The sequence below is a fragment of the Uloborus diversus genome, chromosome 3 (assembly GCF_026930045.1).
Source record: "Uloborus diversus isolate 005 chromosome 3, Udiv.v.3.1, whole genome shotgun sequence".
NCBI lineage: Eukaryota > Metazoa > Arthropoda > Arachnida > Araneae > Uloboridae > Uloborus > Uloborus diversus.
In genome coordinates, this window is record NC_072733.1 from 168870817 (window position 1) to 168892051 (window position 21235).

Genomic DNA, 21235 nt, shown 5'->3' on the forward strand with positions numbered 1-21235 from the left:
TTTCCCTAATTTTGCTATTTTTCATGTAATTTGCCTTTTCTTTTCTCAGTGTGTATGTAAAATTACTAATACTCTTTTGTAGTCAGGCTGATGTTGAAAGAGGAATTTTTTCAATTAAAAAAACAAAACAAAAAACCTTGAGTAAAAGCATGAAAACTTAAAAGGCAAAAATTTCAAATCCTGTTCAGAGTACAAAAAGATTGCACATTTCTGCGTATAGATGCTGTAAATAAAATAGAGAAGAAGAAAAAAATAATCTAACAATTAAAATTAGCGAGAAAAGACATGAAATTTTATAAAATGAAGATTTAAAAAGACCAAAAAAGGAGTAAACCAGAATCTTGTTCAGCTAACCCCAGTTTCCTTAATTTTTAACAATATCACTTATAAAGTTCACTGGAACTAGTCATGCCTATTGCAGACATGTTATTACTTCTTTTTTTTTCTTCAAACTGATTAATAAACTTTTTGAAATACTTTTTCTTATTTTCAAATGCAATTAAATTCAAAAGCAATTGAATGAAAGTAAAGTCTTGTTTTCTGAGGTTTTAACTACATATGTATACTTAAAGTTAAAAACACAAAAATGAACCTGAAGTTCCTGAAAATTGATATACAGTCGACTCCCGCTACAATGCGATCCGACTTACGCAAAATGGCTATAACGCGATTTTTTCACCAGTAAAGAGTTTTAGGCCTAACGCGAATTCCTCACCCGGAACGATATTTTTCGGTGAGGAATCGTGATGTGTAAGTATTGACTTTGTAATTGGCTACATTTTTTTCCCCATGAATATAGACCTTCATCCCTCTCGCATCACTGAAAGCGGAAGTTCCCGCACCGTACTAGTCTAAACATCGCTTATACAAATAACTACTCCTTATTTTTCATTTTATTTTTTTCATTCTAAATGAGAAAGTTGATGAAATATAAGACAACTAAGAGCGCTGTTTCATATAAAGTTTGAAGATAGAAAGAAAAAAGAAAAGTTTTTGATAATTAAAGGAAAGCTAAATCTTCTAGATGCTAAAACTCGAAAAAAAATGCGTTGAAGGTAGCACGACAATTAGGTATGAATGAATCTTCCATATTCCATACATACAAGTAAAAGTCAAGAAAAGGGAACCCATAAAAGTTTACCGAGTAATATTTTAGTAAAATGCAAAAAATTATGGAAATGGAAGCTGCTCTTGTATTGTAAGTTAAAGAAACGAGGAAGAGGTGTGTTGCCATACGTTATAAAAAATTTAGTGAAGCAACTGTTTAAAAATATATTAGATTAAAGGTTTGATTACGTAGCTTTACATTTTTAAGTTGCAAATATCATTACTGTACAGTACAACAATAGTGCATTAGCTTTTCTTACTGTGTACTGCACGCACCTTATACTGGTTACTTTTATGTCTTTCTTTCCAATTGATCATTGATTTTGTGCATTGTAGCAATATTTAACGTTGAATAAAACTTTTTTTTTTAGTATTAGTAAACATTCAGTTCTTTATGTAAGAAACAGTAATATATAGTTACAAAATAGTTTTTAAACAGTTGAGGGATCGTTTACAAGTGTCTAAAATAATTGGGTACGTTTATAAAAGTTTTTACACATACCCTTTTCCACATTGTGAAATTTCGACTTACGCAAAATGTCTTGGAACGCATCCATCGCGTAAGTTGGGACTTGACTGTATTCAACCCTAGAAGCCAAAGGAATGTCCGCCATTTTTTTAAATGGACATAAAAAAGCAAAACTGAAATTTTAAAACTTATGCCTGAAATTTAAAGATATTGCTTCACTAACATGCCTCAAAAACCTCTTTGTTCAACCTCCCAAGCTGCACTAAAAATAAAGCACGTTGTCGATCGGCACCTAGAGTGTTCCCACCATACCAGGTAGCGCAATGTTCATGCGCCAGTGGCAGCAACAGTGTTAAAAAATATTGAACTTCACTATATTGCGTCTAATTAAATTAACATTGCAATTTTTAAATTGTGTAACATCTTTTGAACAAATTTGTTGCTTTTACTCAGGCCTGTCATTTCAATTTTTTCCTGGGAGGTGCAAAGGGTGTATACTCAATACAAATTTGACCCACTAAGAACACAACACTTATAGGTAAAAACATTAATTGTTAAAAGTTACGGGACAATTGACTTCCCTCAATAAAGGGCATGTTTAAAATTTAAAAACCATTGTGTTTAGTCAATGAAAAATGATCAAGGATACTTCATACTAAAGCATGATTAAAACAAAGAAGTGTGAATAAAGCTCATTTGTATAGATATTTCAATGCTATAATAGAGACTCATTTTCAGTATGCTCAAGACTTTAAAAAAAAGCCAAAAGACAACCCATATGTGTAAGGTCAGTTAGGGTGAAATGGATCCCTTGATGTTGATATGTAACTTATTGTAACTAACGTCGAAACCGACTTTACAACCAATATTTGTTTTATTGTTATTCAACATACTAACAACATTTTTAATTAATTATTTATTTATTTATTTATTTAATGAATTTATGTTCCAAACACATGATTTTCAAACTTCTGAACATCTTGATCTGCATTGAATGAAAGTCTAAAATTTAAGTTTTTTCTAACATTGAAGAATATCTCATGCCAATCAAATAAGAAAAACATTAAATATTTCATTTTCTCATTGTTGTGGGGGGGGGGGGGGTAGAGTAAAATGGGTTATACAGTATTGTGACAATTAACTGGGAAATTTTATTTTTTTCACTTTATCACATGTAAGCGAATGAATAAGCACTCAAATTCAGCTCAAAGTTCAAATGGCACTTATTTTCAAACTTGTGATTGTTTGTACGCATCAGGTAAGTTGCAGAGATATAAATTCTTCCACCAAGTGGCTAGAAGTTGGCAGTGTTAGTTGCTCACTTGCTGTGGGAGGAATTAGAGTCATGGATATCAGCCCTGAAACACGTGCTAAAGTGATTGCACTTAGAGAACACACTTCTAAAACGCTAGAGGAAATAGGCAAAATATGTGGAGTGAGTAAATCAATTGTCGGGAGTATATGGCTGCGGTTTAAGACAACAGGGAAATGTTGGAAACAACAGTATTTTAAAATAAGCAGAAAAAGATCAATTTAGGCTCGTGACGACAAAAATTTACATCAAATGAGTGTTATGAATCCTTGATTAACTAGTTTTGATCTCTCCAAGTCCATGGTGACAGCTGGTGTAGACATTGCACCTTCAACAGTGAGATACAGGGTTTTAGAACGTGAGCAGAGAGCATGTCGACCATACAAGAAGCAGCTTCTCACGCCTCGTATGAAGAAAAAAAAGGTTAGAATGGGCACAGAAATATAAAACATGGACTGAAGAGAACTGGGAAAAGGTTTTATTTTCTGTGGTTCAGGGATTTAGGTTCATGTTCATAAGAAGGATCAGAGGAGAACCTTTTCGTCCGCACCGCATTAATCAGGCACCCAAGTATCCACCCAAAAAGATGTTTTGGGGTTTCTGCGTTTCAGGGACATAATCCCTTGTTCCCATAGAAGGAATGATGAACAGTGCCAGCTAGGAATCGATATGGACCCAAAATGTGCTTCCAACCATGTCTGAACTTTGGCCGAACAGAGATTATGTTTTTCAATAAGACGGCGCGATGTCACACATTGAAGCAAATTTTAAGTTTCTGCTCTAAAAACAAACTTACTGTACTGGGTTAGCCTGGAAACTCCCAGGATTTAAATCCGATTGAAAATTTGTGGACTATCGTTAAGAAACGTCTTCATAAATTTGACAGTACTACGATGGAAAAACTAATTTCGTCTGTTTTTGACATACAGTATAATGACGTTGAAATTAAAACTATATGTGCCACTCTAGTACATTCTATGCCAAAACGTGTCTGTGATGTTCTTAAGTCTCGAGGATGTCATATTGATTATTAGATTCAAATGTATTCATGAAAAACTTGAATAAAACTGATTTTTTTTTTTTGAACAGAATGCATTTCCCAATTAATTGCCACAATACTGCAGTTAAGCTTAGCTGATCCTATTCTTTTCATGTATTTTTTTCTCTATTTAAAAGTTCTACTAAAAGTTTAATTAAATATTTTAAACAGTACGTTAGTAATATTTTTTCTTGAAATTAAATTTTAAATCATTTCATATAAACAATAATAATTTTAAACAATGCTTATTATTATAAACTAGAACAATCGAGTGGGTCAATTTAATTTTCAAATTCTTGTCTTGGCCGATGACCTTGTTGAGACGAGGCCTTCGAGATAGGAAGGCCATCCAACTAGCAAATGACGTCATCGTTTGCCGATCCACAATGATAATTGGAAGTGAGCACTTCGATTAATGTTTTGGTTAAATAAACCTATTTGGTTTATTTATTATTGACTTCTGTTATTTTAGTAGCATTACAAGTTCTACTTTTTCATTTGAAAACATAAAAAGGAACCGATAATCATACATTAAAAAATACACTGAGCTTAATTCATAGTATTTGACATAAAAACATTTATAAGTCTTACAAAGTATTCAAATAACTAAACACGATTTTATTTTACAATCATGTTAAAACAAAGTGATAAACACAGTTTTATTTTTCATTAGAAATCGTTTTTTAACTAATCGCATTTTAACTACTCGTATATTGTATTGAAACATTAAGTCTTAAGAAGTATTCAAATAAATAAATGAACTTTCATTTTACAATTACATCAAAACAAAAATAATATTACTATTGTATTTGAATAAGAATTAAATGAAATTTTAAAAAATAAATAAACATTTTTACTTAAGAAAACGGGAAACATGACTGCAATATGTTTCAAAGACATAACATCAAATTGATGTACATAATACCAGATTATTAATGTTAACTTAACTGAGCAAATTTATGCTTTTAAAAAGACGTGAATGCTTGGTTGCCATCCCCCAAAGTAGACGGTGCCCTACCCCCTTCAGTTATGAAAACTTCAAAAAAAAAAAAAAAAAACCCAAAACATCTCTATCTCCCTTAAAATTTCAATGGCAGTTATTTATAACTATAGCCGTTGAAAAGCTATCATAACTATGAGACTATGATTCCGACCCCCCCCCCCTTCGGTGGGTACTCTCGAAAAATTACACAGGAATTCAACTTAAAAAACGTTAATTAAAGAATGAATAATACAACATCATGAATATTGTATGTTGTACATCAAAAAAAAGTATTCAATATCTAAACAGCCTTTTTTTTTTGGAATTTGGCTACTTTTCCATTTTTAGCTTTTTCTGCTGCTAATGATTCTTGTGTGGGAGGGGGGGCTTTCATAGTTCATCATTTTAGGCTTTTGAAAAATTATTTTAAAAAGCATTAATTGATGACAAAGTAACCTTTTTCAAAAAACTTTTCATAGAATGACCATTTTAGCAACTTTCTTTAATACTTAAAACCTCATATATGTTAAATTTAGATCAACATTTTGCTGAGTTTCTTTTAGGAAATCAATGTAACAGTTTTGTGACAGGGGGAAGGGAGGGGATAACAAAAAGTGTGACATCACGCGTTGTTTATAACAATATGCTCATGTTGAACAGCGTTACATGTAACGAGGAGGGGGGGGGGGATTTGTTCAAAAGTTTGCATAATACTTTATAGACAGCCCCTTAATTCAATTTATGTTACAGTTTCAGAGTTCCTGAAAGCTTATTAACAGAAAACCCAAGGAGTTCAAAAAATATGTAATTCAAAACATTTTGCCCTTTTTAAGCTTAAACAAACAAGCACAGAGCATTTGGCAAAAACACGTTGTGTGTCCACTGCTCAAAATTAATTTTTCGCAAGCCCAGAAATTATGAATACAGTTAACTTAACCACAATGTGTGCATAAATATCATAAAACTTAAAGACAACAGTGAAAAAAAACCATATATATATATTTTTTAATTTACGCACAGAACCAGCTTGTTTGAATAACATTGCAGGGGCGTAGTTGGGGGGGAAATGTTTGAGTATCGAACCCACGACCTCCGGCATTCAAATCTAATCTTCTATCTCAGAACTACGGAAGCCCATCAAGGAATGTTTTTTGATCAAAATAACACATGCTAGTGTATGAAACAATTTAATCGAAACGGAAAATATAAGATTAGTTCAGTTAAAAGCCTGTTTCAATAAACTTGTTTACATATTAACTGAATATCAACACCAAGTTACGTTGCTTCTGATAGCAACAAGTATATTTGCAGAAAATTTTGACATATGTATATTGTCAACTTGGAAAATCCATTTCGAATAAATGCGTGTACAAAGTTGAAAAAATAAAGAAATAAAAAGTTGCAAGTTAACCGTTTCAAATATTAAAGCAGTATACTGAAATTACAAATTACAGACAAAGATACCAGAAGTGAAACTGATAATTGTTTGTGTAATGGAGGAAAACTTAAGTAATCTTAACTGCATAAGATGTAAATTTGTTTATCTGAGAAAAGTACTTACCTCCGAACTTTAAAATTTATTTCATGAGGCGCCCTGCTTTTTTCTTCACATGCAGTTTGTTCGGAAGCGGAAATCGCTGACTCACTTGCACTCAGCAGACACCTATATTATATATATATTTTTTAATTGCCTCTACATTCTGGTATGTGGAAAGGATGAGATAAATCCAGCAGTATTGTATTCAAAAATGTGCAGCCGAAGTTACATATTTCCTATTTCATCTATTTCAACCAGAGCAAGAAGCACTATTGTTTAACTGGTAGACTGCACTGCTTTCAAAGTTTCGCGCCAAGTTCATAGATCGACGACTGGTGGCGTAACGAAGCGGGGGGGGGGGGGGGGGGGGGGGGAGTTGTCTGGCCTGTTATCACATGGGTCTCGGTTGAGATTTACGCAGTGGAAAAATGAAACTTGGCAGAAATTTAAAAGCATTTAGTTTTATTCGTAAATTCAAATGTTAGAATCATGTTCAATATGAACTTCATGTCCAAACATGTTACTTAAATGGTCAGCTCACCATTTTAACTAAAGACACAAGCTTTTATAAGAAAAGAAATGATAATGCTGCAGCAAAATCCGTGTGACGTCACACTGACGAATTGGCAAGAAAACGTCATTGCGAATTCATCCCCCGCATTTGCATGAGAAAACATCGGAAACAAATTAAAATCTCAACACTTTTAATGTGAGTATGTATAAAAAAATAGTCATGACTGTAATAACTGATATTTATTGTGTTAACATAACACCAAATCCCAAAAAATAAGCAAAAATTAAAAATCTGTAAAATATTCCAAATGGTACTTTTATTCATTAGTAAATATTTATAAATAAGCTATCTTAAAAATAAAACATAACTAAGAATGCTTAACTTACTTCAATGTGCAATTTGAAATTACACAGCTGCCAGAAAACTAACAGCTGCTACTATATCTCGATTCTTTTCTTTCTAAAACAGGCTATATTCAATCAGATAATAAGAGTCTTATTTCTTATTGCATCCGCTGATATGTACTCCTGTAAGATTTGCACCATTCAGATTCGTTTGAAATTTGTTTCTTGTTTTTAAAATCTTTATTTAAAATTTGTTTCCAGAAACTGCTAAAACCTTCTTTTTTTTTGGATTGCACTACTTACTACTCTACTTTTTAAAATAAATAGTGTATTACACTACTAACTACTAAAAAAATCTAGCTACTCTAGTAGCATCGCTACTTCTAGCGTGTTACTTCCGACCACTGGATTAAACATATATTTCTTTGAATAAATAGAATTATGAATGAAGGAATAGATGAATGAATAATATCTAAATTAGTAATTAAAGAATGAATTGGGCGATTTTCAAATGCATTGACTCATTAGGTTTAACACAATTTAATATTTTTTGTTGATAATAAACATTAAAACTTTCTTAGGCATAAATTCCTTACAATTTATAGCTTTCAAACTAGGTGATTATTTGTTAATTAATTTGCTTAGATTTTAGAAATTCTAAAAGCTTCTTGGCAAGTCATTTTTTTCTCATAAGTGTTACCTTTATACAACATTCTGTAATTTCTTTTCTAAAAATAAGTAATCTGTCTTAAATGCTCAGTAATAAGTCAGAATAGATATTTAAGAAATTTTAAATATCTGTATAACTGTTTTCTTAATGAGTGTTACTTTGTTTCCTAAATAAAGAGTAAAGTTTACAATAAAACATATTAAATTAAGAATTAAATGTTTTCAGTGCAATTACCATGAATAGCTAAAAAATTTCAAAATTGAAACCAATTATGAATGATTAAAGAACAAGTTTGTTTATTGTTACAAATGCTGAATTTTAGCTACAGTAAAACACATGAGAGATGGACTCATGAAATAATTTATTGTAGAGTTTTGGCTGTAAATCCTCAAATATGTAGTTATTTGAAGACTATATCTTAAGAATTAGAGTTTTTTCCTGAACAATGCACGCAATTTTCATTTTTGCACTAGTTATATTTGTGTTAGTTGCTCACTCTTAAATTTTCAAGAAATTTGAATTATATATATATATATATGTGTGTGTGTGTGAAAAAATATCTCTTTTAAAAAAGGTATGAGTTAAAGGTAATACAATATCTATAACTATGATTTGGGTCTCCTTTATCATGAGTGTTACTCCCTTCTCATGAATGTTACCTGTTTCCAAGTAGGGATTGCAATACCTGGTATTCGGTATTTTCAAAATGTGATACCAGGAATGCCGGTATTTGAAACTTCTTAAAAAAATGCTTGAAAGGATATTGTTTCATTGCTAGATTTCATAATTTTGTACAAAAATTGTATTATTTATGAAAACGTACTGTGAACACATGTAAAATGAAGGAGCAATTGTCCACAATAAAAAACCAATAATAGTAAAAAACGTAATGCAGCAATTGAATTTCCTTTAAGTTATCAATGTGCTCCAACTTTCCAACAGTTAAAAATACTCTTTCTGAATTCACACAAGTCGGTGGTACTGTTAACAATGCACAATACACCTCCTCTAATTGTCTAGAAATCCCTTCATCTTCAAATAATTCGGTCTCTTGCGTGTTATTTTCGAAAACATCCTTTTGCGTGTATGTGTGTGTGAGTTTTTTTTTGTATTGGCTGCATTATTGTTACTATTATATTTTTTAGATTATTTTATTATATTATATACTTTTCCAATATTAACATAATTTTCTCTTGAGCAGGAAAAGATTTGTGTTTGATTTTTATTATTTGCCATTTGGTTTGAAATTTACGATAAAATTGAACTAAATTTAATCTTGTTTCTCTTACTTGTTTTCGCATTCTTTTCAAAATTCTGTACAATTACAATTATGTAAATATCTGAAAATATGTTTCAAATGATTATGCTTGTCCTTGATGCAAATTTTCAAGGCACTATATAATGTCTAAATGTTATCTTGCCAAGTATAAAGAGAGACATGACAAGAAACCAATACCGGTGACAACAAATCACCATTTGTTTTACTAACAAAAAAAAAAAGTTTTTGCCAAAATTCAGTGCAGTTGAGACAAATATTTAAAATAATATATTAAGTATTACTTCAGTTGATGGTTGCAGTAAATTATTCACAGAACAAATACATTCGAAATTACACTACAAATTAAATTTGGGGAAAGTGAGTGATCAGGGAAATAGAAAAAAATTAAAACATGGTGCACAAAAATGTGATTATCTCACCATCTAATGCTGAAAATATCATTTTACAACCATTCCACTACTTGTTTTTAATGATATTCAATTAGTTCGTGATTTTGAAGCCAAATTTTACATTAATAGATTGATTTTGGTTCTATGAATGTATAATTACAAATGTAATTTACAAAAATGTAATTTACAAATATGCCAAAATAAGCTAGTACAAAAATGCGATTTATCTCACCATCTAGCAATGAAAATATCATTTTGATATCATTCTGCCACTTCTATTAGTTTGTGATTTTGAAGCCGAATTTTTACATTAATAGATTGATTTTGGTTTTTGGTTCTGTATCATGAAAAAAGCATTGTACATAAAAATTTTAAATAGATATTTAATAAGTTAAACTGAAAATTATTTAATGAAAACCATTTATTATTTTTAGCTGATACCGAAAATACCCGGTATTTTTAACCTCAGCAAATACCAGTATTTCAAAATTGAAAAATTGCTCGAAATACTGGTATTGCAGTCACTAGTTCCAAGTAGCACTCATGAGATTTGTAGAATAATTCTTCTCTGGAATAAATTCTATCGGCGTTTTTGAAAATTTTATTAGGTGTTCTTATTTCCTTAACAAAAAATACATTACTACCTAATTGTAAATTTCTATACTTAAAAAAAAATACTACAAAATAAATGGGTAACACTCATGATAGATGATAAAAATACTCTTCACATTGAATTGTACATTTCAATATACAACATACAAGAAATAAATGCAGTAAAACCTTGTTAAGTCATCACTTGAGGGACCAAAAATTTTGACTACTAATACGGAGTGACTATTTATGTAGAATGGGAAATTAAGGAAGAAAAAAAATGTTTTACAAATACTTTCATGAATAGCAGTAAAATTCAGAGAGAAAACTAATAGCTTATGAAATCAATGTCTAAATTATTCGAGAAGAATAAAAAAGGAGTGAAAACACTGGCTATAGTTACCATGTTTTTATTTTCTCTTACTTCAGGGTTTATATGCAGGGTTGGCAAAAACCCGAGTTTTTTTATAAAAGCCCATGGACCCAGGTTTTTTGGGTTTTTTAAATAAAACCCAAGTAAAGCTGGGTTTTTTAAAAGAAATGTGTTTTTGTTTGTCTTTTTTTGGGGAAAATGTGGGGGGTACTTGTAGCATATTGTAGCGTAAGTATAGGGACAAAGCACAAAAATTGTCTTAAGGTAAAAAAAGCTGGAAAATTCAGAGTTTTTTGAAGAAAAGTATAAAAGACAACGAAACCCAAGAATGGGGAAGTTTCAGATTTTTTAGTTTCCATGATTGCCAACAGTTAAGGAAAAAGTTACTTCTCAAGTGATAAAATCTAATGTTCGTTTGTTCGTTTTTAATTACTACATTTTTTTTCTTTTTTTGCATTTTACTTTATTGTATTTCATTTTGTTATGCAAAACTACTGTAGAACCTCAAGTAGTTTAAATCCCTTTTTACTGAATTCCAGCTTAATCAAGACATTTCTTTGAATTTTATGTGTCCTGTTTTTCTATTTCTGTGTACAGAGTAATATTCAACTTTTTCGTAAGATAATGAAAATGCCATACATCCTATTCTGTTTTCTGTCCGACCGTTTGTAAAACCTGCTAATTTCTAAAAAATATACCTTGTTTATTTGAGATTTGTGACGTGTTGATTTGCAGAAAATAATTCACATGAAAGCCTTTTAGTTAGAGTAGTTTCCTCTGTACAGTCTACAAATATTGAGAAAATCAGATGAGAGACAGGACTTAAACAAGATAATTTTGAGTTATTTATTGTCCAGTTAAAGAAAAAAGTGAAATATATTTATTTAAAATCTTTGAAGTATTTTTTTATGCTGTTAAGTGTTAAGAAATACTATTAAAGTTCAAAACTCATTTTTTATGTCCATTGTCTGTGGTGAAGAACAAATAAAAAAAAAGTTTAAATTGTGAAAGTATTTAAATTAATTTTTTTATAAACTTCTCAGAAAATTTTTAAAAAAACCCAAAAGTGGGCTAAATAATAGGTTTTTTCAAAAAACCCATTGGGTCCAACCCAATTGGGTCCAATTCGGCCAACCCTGTTCGTATGCTCTGGGAAAACCTGGAAGTGTCAGGGAAAATGAGATGGTTGGAAAAGTCGGGAAGTTTTTCAATTTTGACCTCAATTTTTTTTTTCCAATTTTCCCCCCCCGGGAAATTTGTACCATGAGATATAATCTTCATTTTTATCGATGTTTCCTGAAAAAATTTTAAAATTTTGAGGCAAAATGAGGCTAGAAAAAAGTGGCGACCCAAAAAGAAAACACTTCTGTAGTCGCGATTTTCGGTCCTCAATAGCTCCCAGGAAAAAAATTCCTCAGGTGAACAGGAATTGTGCACAAACTCAACAGGGGAGAAAACAATTTACTGTTTCTGAAGCACAAGCCTGAAGATGAGAGAGTCGATCGGGGAAAACCATTTTTTGATCGAAATATCTTTTCAGCAACGTGTGAAACATAATCACCATCTTTGGTCATTCACAAGATAGAAGTAGACACGATGCTTAAATGCCTAAGTTTCCAAAAACAAAGCAGAATTGGACGTTTTCTTGAACTGCTAACTAATGAAAATAAAGCGAAATGTGCTGCAAATTGTTTTTTTTTTTTTTTTTGTAATTTTTAAATGTGTAAATTTTTTGAGAAATTAATTTTGTTCTTAAAACTTAATTTTATCCTCATTGCCTTGAATGCAAATGTGCTAAATAACTTTTCAACTGAATTGTAGTTTCATGAATATTTATTGTTTTTAAATTGTTTTCATGTTTCAAATTCAAAAAATTATTTCTTAATCTTTGGCATAGCCGCCATATTTGGTCATTCCCAAGATGGAAGTACACAAAACTTTTTAAGTGCCTAGGTTTCCGAAAACGGCATTGGATGTTTATTGCAATGCAAACTATTGAGAACAATGCAAAATATGCCTTTTTTGGGTGGATCATTCATAATTATTTTCTGGAAAAATCCAAAATTTTCTTCAGAACATTTGTTTACCTCTAATTGATTTAGATGCTTATGTGCTACTTACTATGCTACATACTATACATTATGTGCAACTTACTATTTTGTCTTAGGATTATTAATTATTTATGACTACTTTTTGCTACAAATTCAAAATTCTACTTATTATCTTAAATTTTTCACTTAGTCGCCATAATTTGGTCATTTGCAAGATATAAGTAGATGTAAATTTCCAAAAAACAGAATTAGATGTTTATCTTAAAGTAAATTTATTGAAAAAAACATAAAATGTGCAAAAAATTATGAATTTTTGAAAATGATTTTCTAGAAAAGAAATATTTCAAAATTTAATGAATAAGGCATCCTTTAATATGCGAAAGAAAAGAAATCTGATGATTATTGGTATTGGCCTATGATGGACGGATGTTGATTTTTGTTATTATGCATTATATGGTATGCTGATCGATGAAATAAGTTAATCTTATACTGAAAAATAGCTTCATATTTTGCTCAGTATGCCTTGTGTTATATATGTGCTAATAAGAAAATAAAGAGAAGTATTGTAAAGCAACAATTAGAACAGACCTACAGAACTCCAATGCTACAGATGACACGTTGCATTGAAGAAAATGCTAAAATAAGTTGAATGTACTTTGTTTTCTACATGTAGTAAACGATTAAAAACAATTTTGAACCAAAACGTTTTTAAAAAAAAAAACTTAAATTTTGGGAGAAAAAAGTCTCAAGATTTTTTTTTAATTTAAGGGTCAAAGTTTCAGTTCTTATGTGTTGCTACTTTAAACAGTTTTACTTATTTTGAAAATATTGTTATTTAAACTTAATTTTGATTGAAGGGAGTAACCTGGAATTTTCTAAAAAACAACCTGGAAAAATCAGGGAATTTTTTTTTAGCCATAAGTGTATGAACCCTGTACTTACCATTACATAATATAAATAACAGCTTATTTCAATGTACTTAGGGTACATTAAAAAAATCCATCAGTGTTGACTGATGAAGTTGTTGCTTACTGAAAATAACTCTCTTCTAACATACTTTAAGCTTTAAATTCTGTTTCTGTTGTACTTTGAACATATGTTAAATACTGACAAACTTTCGGCAGGTATTGGATTTTGTCTGTTTTGCTGGGTGGAGTTTGATTCATATTCTCGACACTAGGCAAAGGAAGTATGCGTTGAAATGACCAGAAGTGAAGAGTGAGATTTCATGCAAAAATTACTATGACACAGCATTTCAACTAAGTGCTTTGCTACTTTCTAAAATGTGATTAGGAAAAAAAAATAGAAAACAATTTTTAGTAACTAGTTAATCGGGGTAAAATTAAATCGGAGGACCAGTAAAGGATCATTTTGCATTACTGTGAATGAGACCTTGTCGAGACCAAAGGACTCATAGAAGTTTCACTCTGTTTAAGTTGTTTGACGACTTAATTGGAGTAACCACTTATCTAGTTTACTTATTGAGGTTTTACTGTATATCCATTTTTAGACTTACACATTCTAAGAAGAAACAGATATTGCTTCCCTAACACTGTTGCTAACTATGATAAAGAAATATTTTGCTCATAAAAAACTTTTAATTCCTTGGGGTAACACTCATGAGTTACACTTAAGGACACGAACTGAATTGAAATTTTAAAATATTAGTTGAGCAGTTGAGTAAAATCACTTTCAGCTGTGTTTAACTAACAAATATTACTTCTTTCTTTAATAAACAAAAAATAAAAAAAACTGCTTGAAAATGTACAATATATATAAAGTTAATATGAACTCTCTAGTCAGGACAAAGACATTTCCATTACTAGCTAGCTAAAGTAATAGAAAGGTTTGTTCATTTACAATCATTAAAAAAGGCACTGAATGCAATGAATTTAATGTAAAAGAATGCTTCACTACATGTTTATGCAATGCCAAAAAAAAAATTTTCTACATTAAATAAAATTAATAAATAAATTACTGAAGGATTCAATACTCTTGCTATCAAGATCAACTTGGAACTTATAGCTGGAAAATAGGTGATAATTAAGTACAAAGGAGAAAAAAATCAATGAAACAATGTCTCGGATCAAATCACAGTTGTTGATTGGTGGTGACAGAGATGTGAAACTCATAATTACAGTGAAACTTCTATGAGTGACTTCTTCTATTGATGACCAGTTTTCAAAGGCACTGTCCTCCCTCCCCTCCCCCCCATCCTCTACCTATTTGATGTTAAAATTCTGTAGGAGCAACCTTCGAAACCTTTTGCTACAACAGGCAAATTATAAAACTCAGTACCAACAACTGAAGGAGCTATGGGTTAAAGAAAACCAAAAAAGAGATAATGAAAGAGAAGCAATCTTTTTTTTTTTTTTCTTTTTTTTTTACACTCATCAGATGCTTATAAAAATGGAGAAAACCCCAGAATAAAGGAATAGAATCTGTTCTTCTATGGGTTTGAAACAGATTCCTTCTTTGTTCCCTTTTGTGGGAATAGGTTGCTTACCAATGGAATCAGGCGGTGCATACCCAAGTCATTTGAGGTGGTCAAAATCCATACTCGAATTGCACTAATGAAAATGACACTAATTATTTTTTTTCATGGATAGAAACTAATATATTAAAGAAAAGCTACTTCAGAAAGCCCTAAAGCAGATTAGTTTCTAAATAGGAAAAAAAAAATTGTAAAAAAGTATATTTTATGTTAAAAATTAAAAATAAAAAAAAAAACCTTTTCTGTTTGAATCTATTCTTATCATAATGGTCTTTGTTTCATTTAAGCAGAACATAAATGATTTCTGTTGGTGTTATTTTTCTTACATGCTCGAGAAACAGCCGCTAAAAGTGACCTCCATTATTGACCACTTTTTTTGGAACAAATTGTGGTCACTCTAAAGAAGTTTTACTGTAACTCTAGAATAGGAACTTCTACATTTTTTTGAAGAAAAAAGGGGTTGGGGGGACATTGACCCCATAGAAAAGAGAGAAGTTGTTGTAGAAGACAAGTTTACTATGAACATGAAATATTACTTTAAAAATTTGAACGTTTTGTTTAACTGAGCCGTAACTAGACCATTTTCTATATTTAAAATGTATTAAAAGTAACAAATTGGCACTATTTTCCATCCTGACCCATTTTACCTCCATGGTGACTTGTTTCACTACAAGCTGGTGTAAAAGAAATAAAAACTTTTCAAATTCAGTTAAACTAATTAAAATTGAAAAGGTACTGTTAATATTATGTATGCATATATTTTAATCATACATAAATAATCATTGACTTTTATTTTTTTTAGTCCAAATCTGATACTGCAAAAAAGCGTGCCACAATGCTGTGTGAAATGCATTTTCGCAATCTACGCCAAAAAGTTTTACTTCTAAGCAGGACTGAAGAAGCAGCAAGACAGTTAGAAGTAAGAATCCAGTTATATTTTCTACATTTTAAAATGGCGTTTGTGTAAAAAGTATATCTCAAACAGGGGTCTGGCCAGAGGATATTTGGGTCCGTTAACGGACCCTTCACAAAAATCCGATCAACCAAAACGGACCTTTCACAAAATCCTGATCAAACAAAACGGACCCTTCACAAAATTCTGATAAACAAGATCGGATCTTTCAAAAAATTGTTTATTGAAAGAGCAAATCTGAAAGCAAAAATAACGCATATTTCTGTGTATAAACCGATAACTTTTGGAACCTTTTTGGTAAGTCAAATTAGAGGGATCGGCTTATACAAAATCGGCTAATTTTGAAAAAAAAAAAAAAAAATCCGCGCTCTTGCGATGCTTTTGCAAGGGATAAATAATTGCTACTGCCTAATAAATATAATGGTTGTTTGTTTTATCACATCTAATTAGCAGCGATGTTGTTGTAAACTTTTCTTAAAAGGCATTGGTAAGCACTTTTCTCTCCGCTCATGATTTAATAAACAATAATAATATATATCTGCGAAATGAACTTAGAACTGCAAAGGGATAGGAAAAAGGGAGGATATGGGGGGATATGGGATGGGGAAAAAAAATATGATTGCTTCAGATAGGGTTACCAACTTCAAAATTATCACCACTTAGCGTCTGGCGTTGAACCTTTATAATGACATGATTAGAAAATATTCTCATCATTTTACCAGCTTGTCAATATTTGCGTTTTTTACGGTGCGGTGCGATGTTTAATTGTTATTTTTGGAGAAAATTATATGGGTTTTGATTTTTCGATGCTAACAAGGATGATTAACTTTAAATAAACTCTTTTAATTACCTTTTTTTTTTCTTTAGATGTCTACATTTTGAAAAATGCAATCTTTTAACATCCGATATGAGAATCATATTTTGTTCTTTTTTCAAGCTAGCTTCGCTTTATTAGGATGCAAATAAATAAAAACTCTCTTTATTTCTGTTAGAACTCTCTTTTCAAGTTTTTAAAGCAAAATTCCATTTTCTGTTATGAGTCAAAAATTAAAATGCTGAATAGATGGTTTATTTTATTTATTTATTTATTTATTTATTTTTTTTTTTTTTTTGCGTCAACTGTCCACAAATATTAATGAAATGTTTATCGTAGGACTCTAAAATACAATTTTAAAATAGTTTTATCAAAAATATATCTTTTACAAGCCGTTTTTATACTTTTGGTGCCTTCACTTTGAGAATTGCGATCTCTTTGCATCCGCTATGGGAATCCGATTTTTCGAATTTTTGATGATTATTACGCTTTATTAAGAGGTAAACAATTAAAATATCTTTTTATTTTTGTAAAAATCACGGAATTTGTAAGTTTTTAAACGAAATTCTGTGCTTTTTAAGAGTGTCTTGGGTCAAAAAGTTAAATACTGAACCCTATTCTGAATTTTATTTTATTTATTTATTTTTTGTTACAATTATTTTAAATACTGCACAGAAATATTTCTAGTATAATTTAACATAATGTAGAATGGTAGATAAATATTGATACTTGAGAGAGCGATGCCCCCCCCCCCCCCCGCCAAATATCAGAGAAACGCCTCTGAATGATTTTCTCAACATAGAAGAGAAAAACACTCAACTTTAAGTTTAATTGATGCAGTTTGTGCCATCTCTAAATTCTAAAATTTCGTTTTAACATTTTTTTTTTTTTTTGCGAATTTATTTGATTTTTCACAAAATTAATTCATTTTTCACAAAATTATTTAACTTTTCACAAAAAAAGGACCCTGTGAAAAATCCTGGACAGACCCCTGTCAAAACACTTTTAGTATAGGCATTCAGGGTAACTTAGAACCATGTCAGTTAACTTAACATTACTTCAAATTATTTAGTTATTGTGTTTGACTTTCAAAAGATAAGAAGTGAAAGGCTCAGTGTTGCACTTACCTGGCAAGGCTATGAAATTAGCTTTTTGCTGTTTATTCCCCCCCCCCCAAAAAAAAAAAAAACAATATTGTACACAGCTCATTGCATGAGTAACCTGGAACTGCTGTTAGGAAGATATTTTTGAAGTTGTTGAAATTACTCTTGCAATGTAATATGCTTTGCAATTTTATAAATGATAGACATATTGTTGTAATGTGAAGTACAAAGTGGAAATTTTTAAACAGTTAGAAATTTTATTTTGATGCAATCAAGTAGCATTCAATATACCAACAACCTGATTGTTCTATCCAGAGACTGCTGTTTTGTCCTTGTTATGGACTCATCAGTCTGGAATAGGGAATAACCATGCTGGAGGCAGATGTCAACATATTGAAGGTGCGAGTGCCAATGAACTGGTAGATAAAGTAAATTTATCTCGCTAGCAAGACGCTGCAGATATGGTGTGATTCAACTCGTAAATTGAAGGCAATGCTTGGTTATTAAGCAGTAAGTTACCACCTCTAAGCCAGGGTTAAGGCATAACTACATGTAATATACTGATAGCCTGGTTATCTAGAGACTGCAGTTTTGTCTCATCAGAAACTGCAGTCTCCTTATCTCTTTGCATCCTTACAAAGAATTACCTTTCAAAGAATTTCTCAATGGTCTACAAAGAATGGATGTATTTTTTTTTCATATTATTTTTATCTTAACTAAAAGTTTTCTTAAAGATTTTCTTTCTTTTTTTTTAAATTTTAATTGTGGTCAAAGTATCAAGATTGTCTTCGCAATTAGAAAATATCTTGCAGAAACAAAAATAGATATAAACATTTACAAGAACTACAAAGACACATTTAGATTGCAATGCAGAACATTTATAGTTGCTCTTATTGAAAAACTCATGAAAGATGTCCTTTTACTGCCAATAACAAATAGTTGTCTTTTTTCAGAACACAAAACTACATTCTAGTTCTGGTCATGTTGAAGAATTTCAGGTACGTGAAGATTTGATGGGTCTAGCAATAGGTGCTCATGGTGCAAACATCCAACATGCTAGAAAACTTGAAGGAATAACAGGAATTGATTTAGAAGAAGAAACATGCACTTTTAAAATTTATGGTGATGTAAGTTCTCCAAAATTATTAATTAGTTATTTCCTAGAAATTAATGTTGTTAAAGTGAATGTATGCTTTAAAATATTATGCAGTTAATAAAAAAAAACATCTTTCAACATTAACATAAAATTGTAATTTAATAAACGAAAAGTACAATTTAATGAGTAATTAAGTGTTTCAATACTGTGCTCAATTCCATGAGCTGCAGCAACATATTAGGACTTTTTGGGCATAAATTCATCAAAGATTTTAGCTAAATTGGACAAAAAAAAATTTCTAAAATCGAGTGAAGTAAGGTTTCAACATCATTGTTAATGTTTTCTACCTGAATTTATAAAAGAATGTTTTGCTCAACAATGATATTTTGCATTTGATGTTATTTCGATGTTTATGTTTTTTTTTTTTGGGTTGAGGTTGAGGCCATTCACAGTCTGTCAGACTGACACATTAAAGGTGGTACAAAAGCACCTCAACGTACATTGCCGTCATGCTCCGATCCCAGCCAGCAGATGGTACAACATGAGGCTTTATTTTAAAAGGTGGAAGAGCTGGGAAAAAGTACCTTGATTCTTCTTTAAACCAACGAAAAAGTTGATTTCTATAACATCAATGAAAAAACATAATGTCAAATTCTATTCAAATAATCATGGCACATTAGTGTCTCATTCATAAATAAACATCTACTAAGTGTTCTCTAAATCTCTAACCAAAGCAGCTGGTGTACAGACTGTAACATTTGGGTCTGGGTCAAAATCCTGACAGCCTAAATCCCGACAAGCCAGAACCCCAACAGATGATATCCCGACTGTCCAAAATCCCGACAAGCCAGAATCCCGACATAGTCAAAATCCCGACAAGTTAGAATCCGGCATGCTCAAAATCCTAAACAAGGCCAATATACAGACAAAATCTAAATACAAACACTCAATTTAGCTTAATAAAATACTAGTTTTAACTAAGTACTAGCCGCCTTTGATAGGTGCCTGATCCTCGCCATACAATCAGTTTTTAGCCTGCTTTCCCAGTAAAAGCCAGAGAAAGAAGAAAAAAGCGTGAAAGATGGCTTAATGCATCTTTAAGATGTCGATGAAAACAAAAAAAAAAGTAAAAAATACATAAAATAATTGAACAGATATCAAAAAATTTTAAAGTGGAAAGAAAGGAATTGAGATGGGGGAAAATGTCTGTCAGTCTGTCAACCCCCCCCCCCCCCAGCCCCCCGTAATAACTTTTCAGTGAATAGTCCCGATTCGAACAATTTTGTTCTTTGAAAGATCTCCGCAAGGACACCTCATTTCTGTAGTTCATTTTTTGGTTTGAACAATTTTTCATTCAGTTTTGAACAGTTCAAAAACACTTAGCATTAACCACCTAATGGGAAACTCTATAAATCCCGAACTTAAAGGCAATCTTGCTTCAAACTATAGCTTTGTCTTTGTAGGAAAAAGTTTTTGAAGAAGATCATGTATATAAAAAATATCTTTTTGATTGGAACAATTTTCTGTTCAATTTTGAACATTTCAAATCCCTTAACATTGTCACCTATGACAAAACTGAAACTCAAGATATAGATCCCGAACTTAAAGGCAGATTTACTTCAAACAAATTTTGTTGGAAATCGCTCTTGACAACCAACTCCCCACTCCAACTCCTAGAATTTTAGGACTGTCGAACTCCGAATCCGACTTTTGTACCCAAATATTAGTCGGACCCTGACTCCGTAGCTTTGGCAAAAATTCAGACACGGAGGGGAAAAGACTGACTTTGACTCTTGGAAATTTAGTCTTTGACGCTGACTACGACTTCTTTATTACAAAATAAGTCCGACTCTGCAAAAATTTGGCAGAGTTGCAGACTTTAAGGGGAAAAGACGATTCCGACTCTGAGTCTTTGAATTCAAAATATTCGACTTCCGAATCTGATTCTTTTACCCCAAAATGAGATCGACTCCGACTCTGCAGCCATGGATTTTACTTTGAAGCATTTTTTTTCTTTTTGCTTTTTTAATAACAAAAATTATTTAAGTTGAAATTTTGTTTTTTATTTATTTTAAAAGTACATTTATTAGGTTTTTTAATTATATTTTGGCAACAGGTGAAAAAAAACAATTCTTTATTTGACATATAATGTATTTAC

General features: G+C 31.0%; 1 protein-coding gene across 2 annotated transcripts in view; it reads left to right on the plus strand.

The window, feature by feature from the left end:
- LOC129219268 (fragile X messenger ribonucleoprotein 1 homolog) overlaps positions 1-21235 on the plus strand; it is a 106538-nt gene that overhangs the window by 52392 nt on the left and 32911 nt on the right. For both annotated transcript variants that reach the window (XM_054853598.1, XM_054853599.1), the window contains exons 7-8: positions 15954-16070; positions 18935-19108. In XM_054853598.1, the coding sequence (XP_054709573.1) occupies positions 15954-16070; positions 18935-19108 (291 nt within the window). The remainder of the gene's footprint in view (positions 1-15953; positions 16071-18934; positions 19109-21235) is intronic.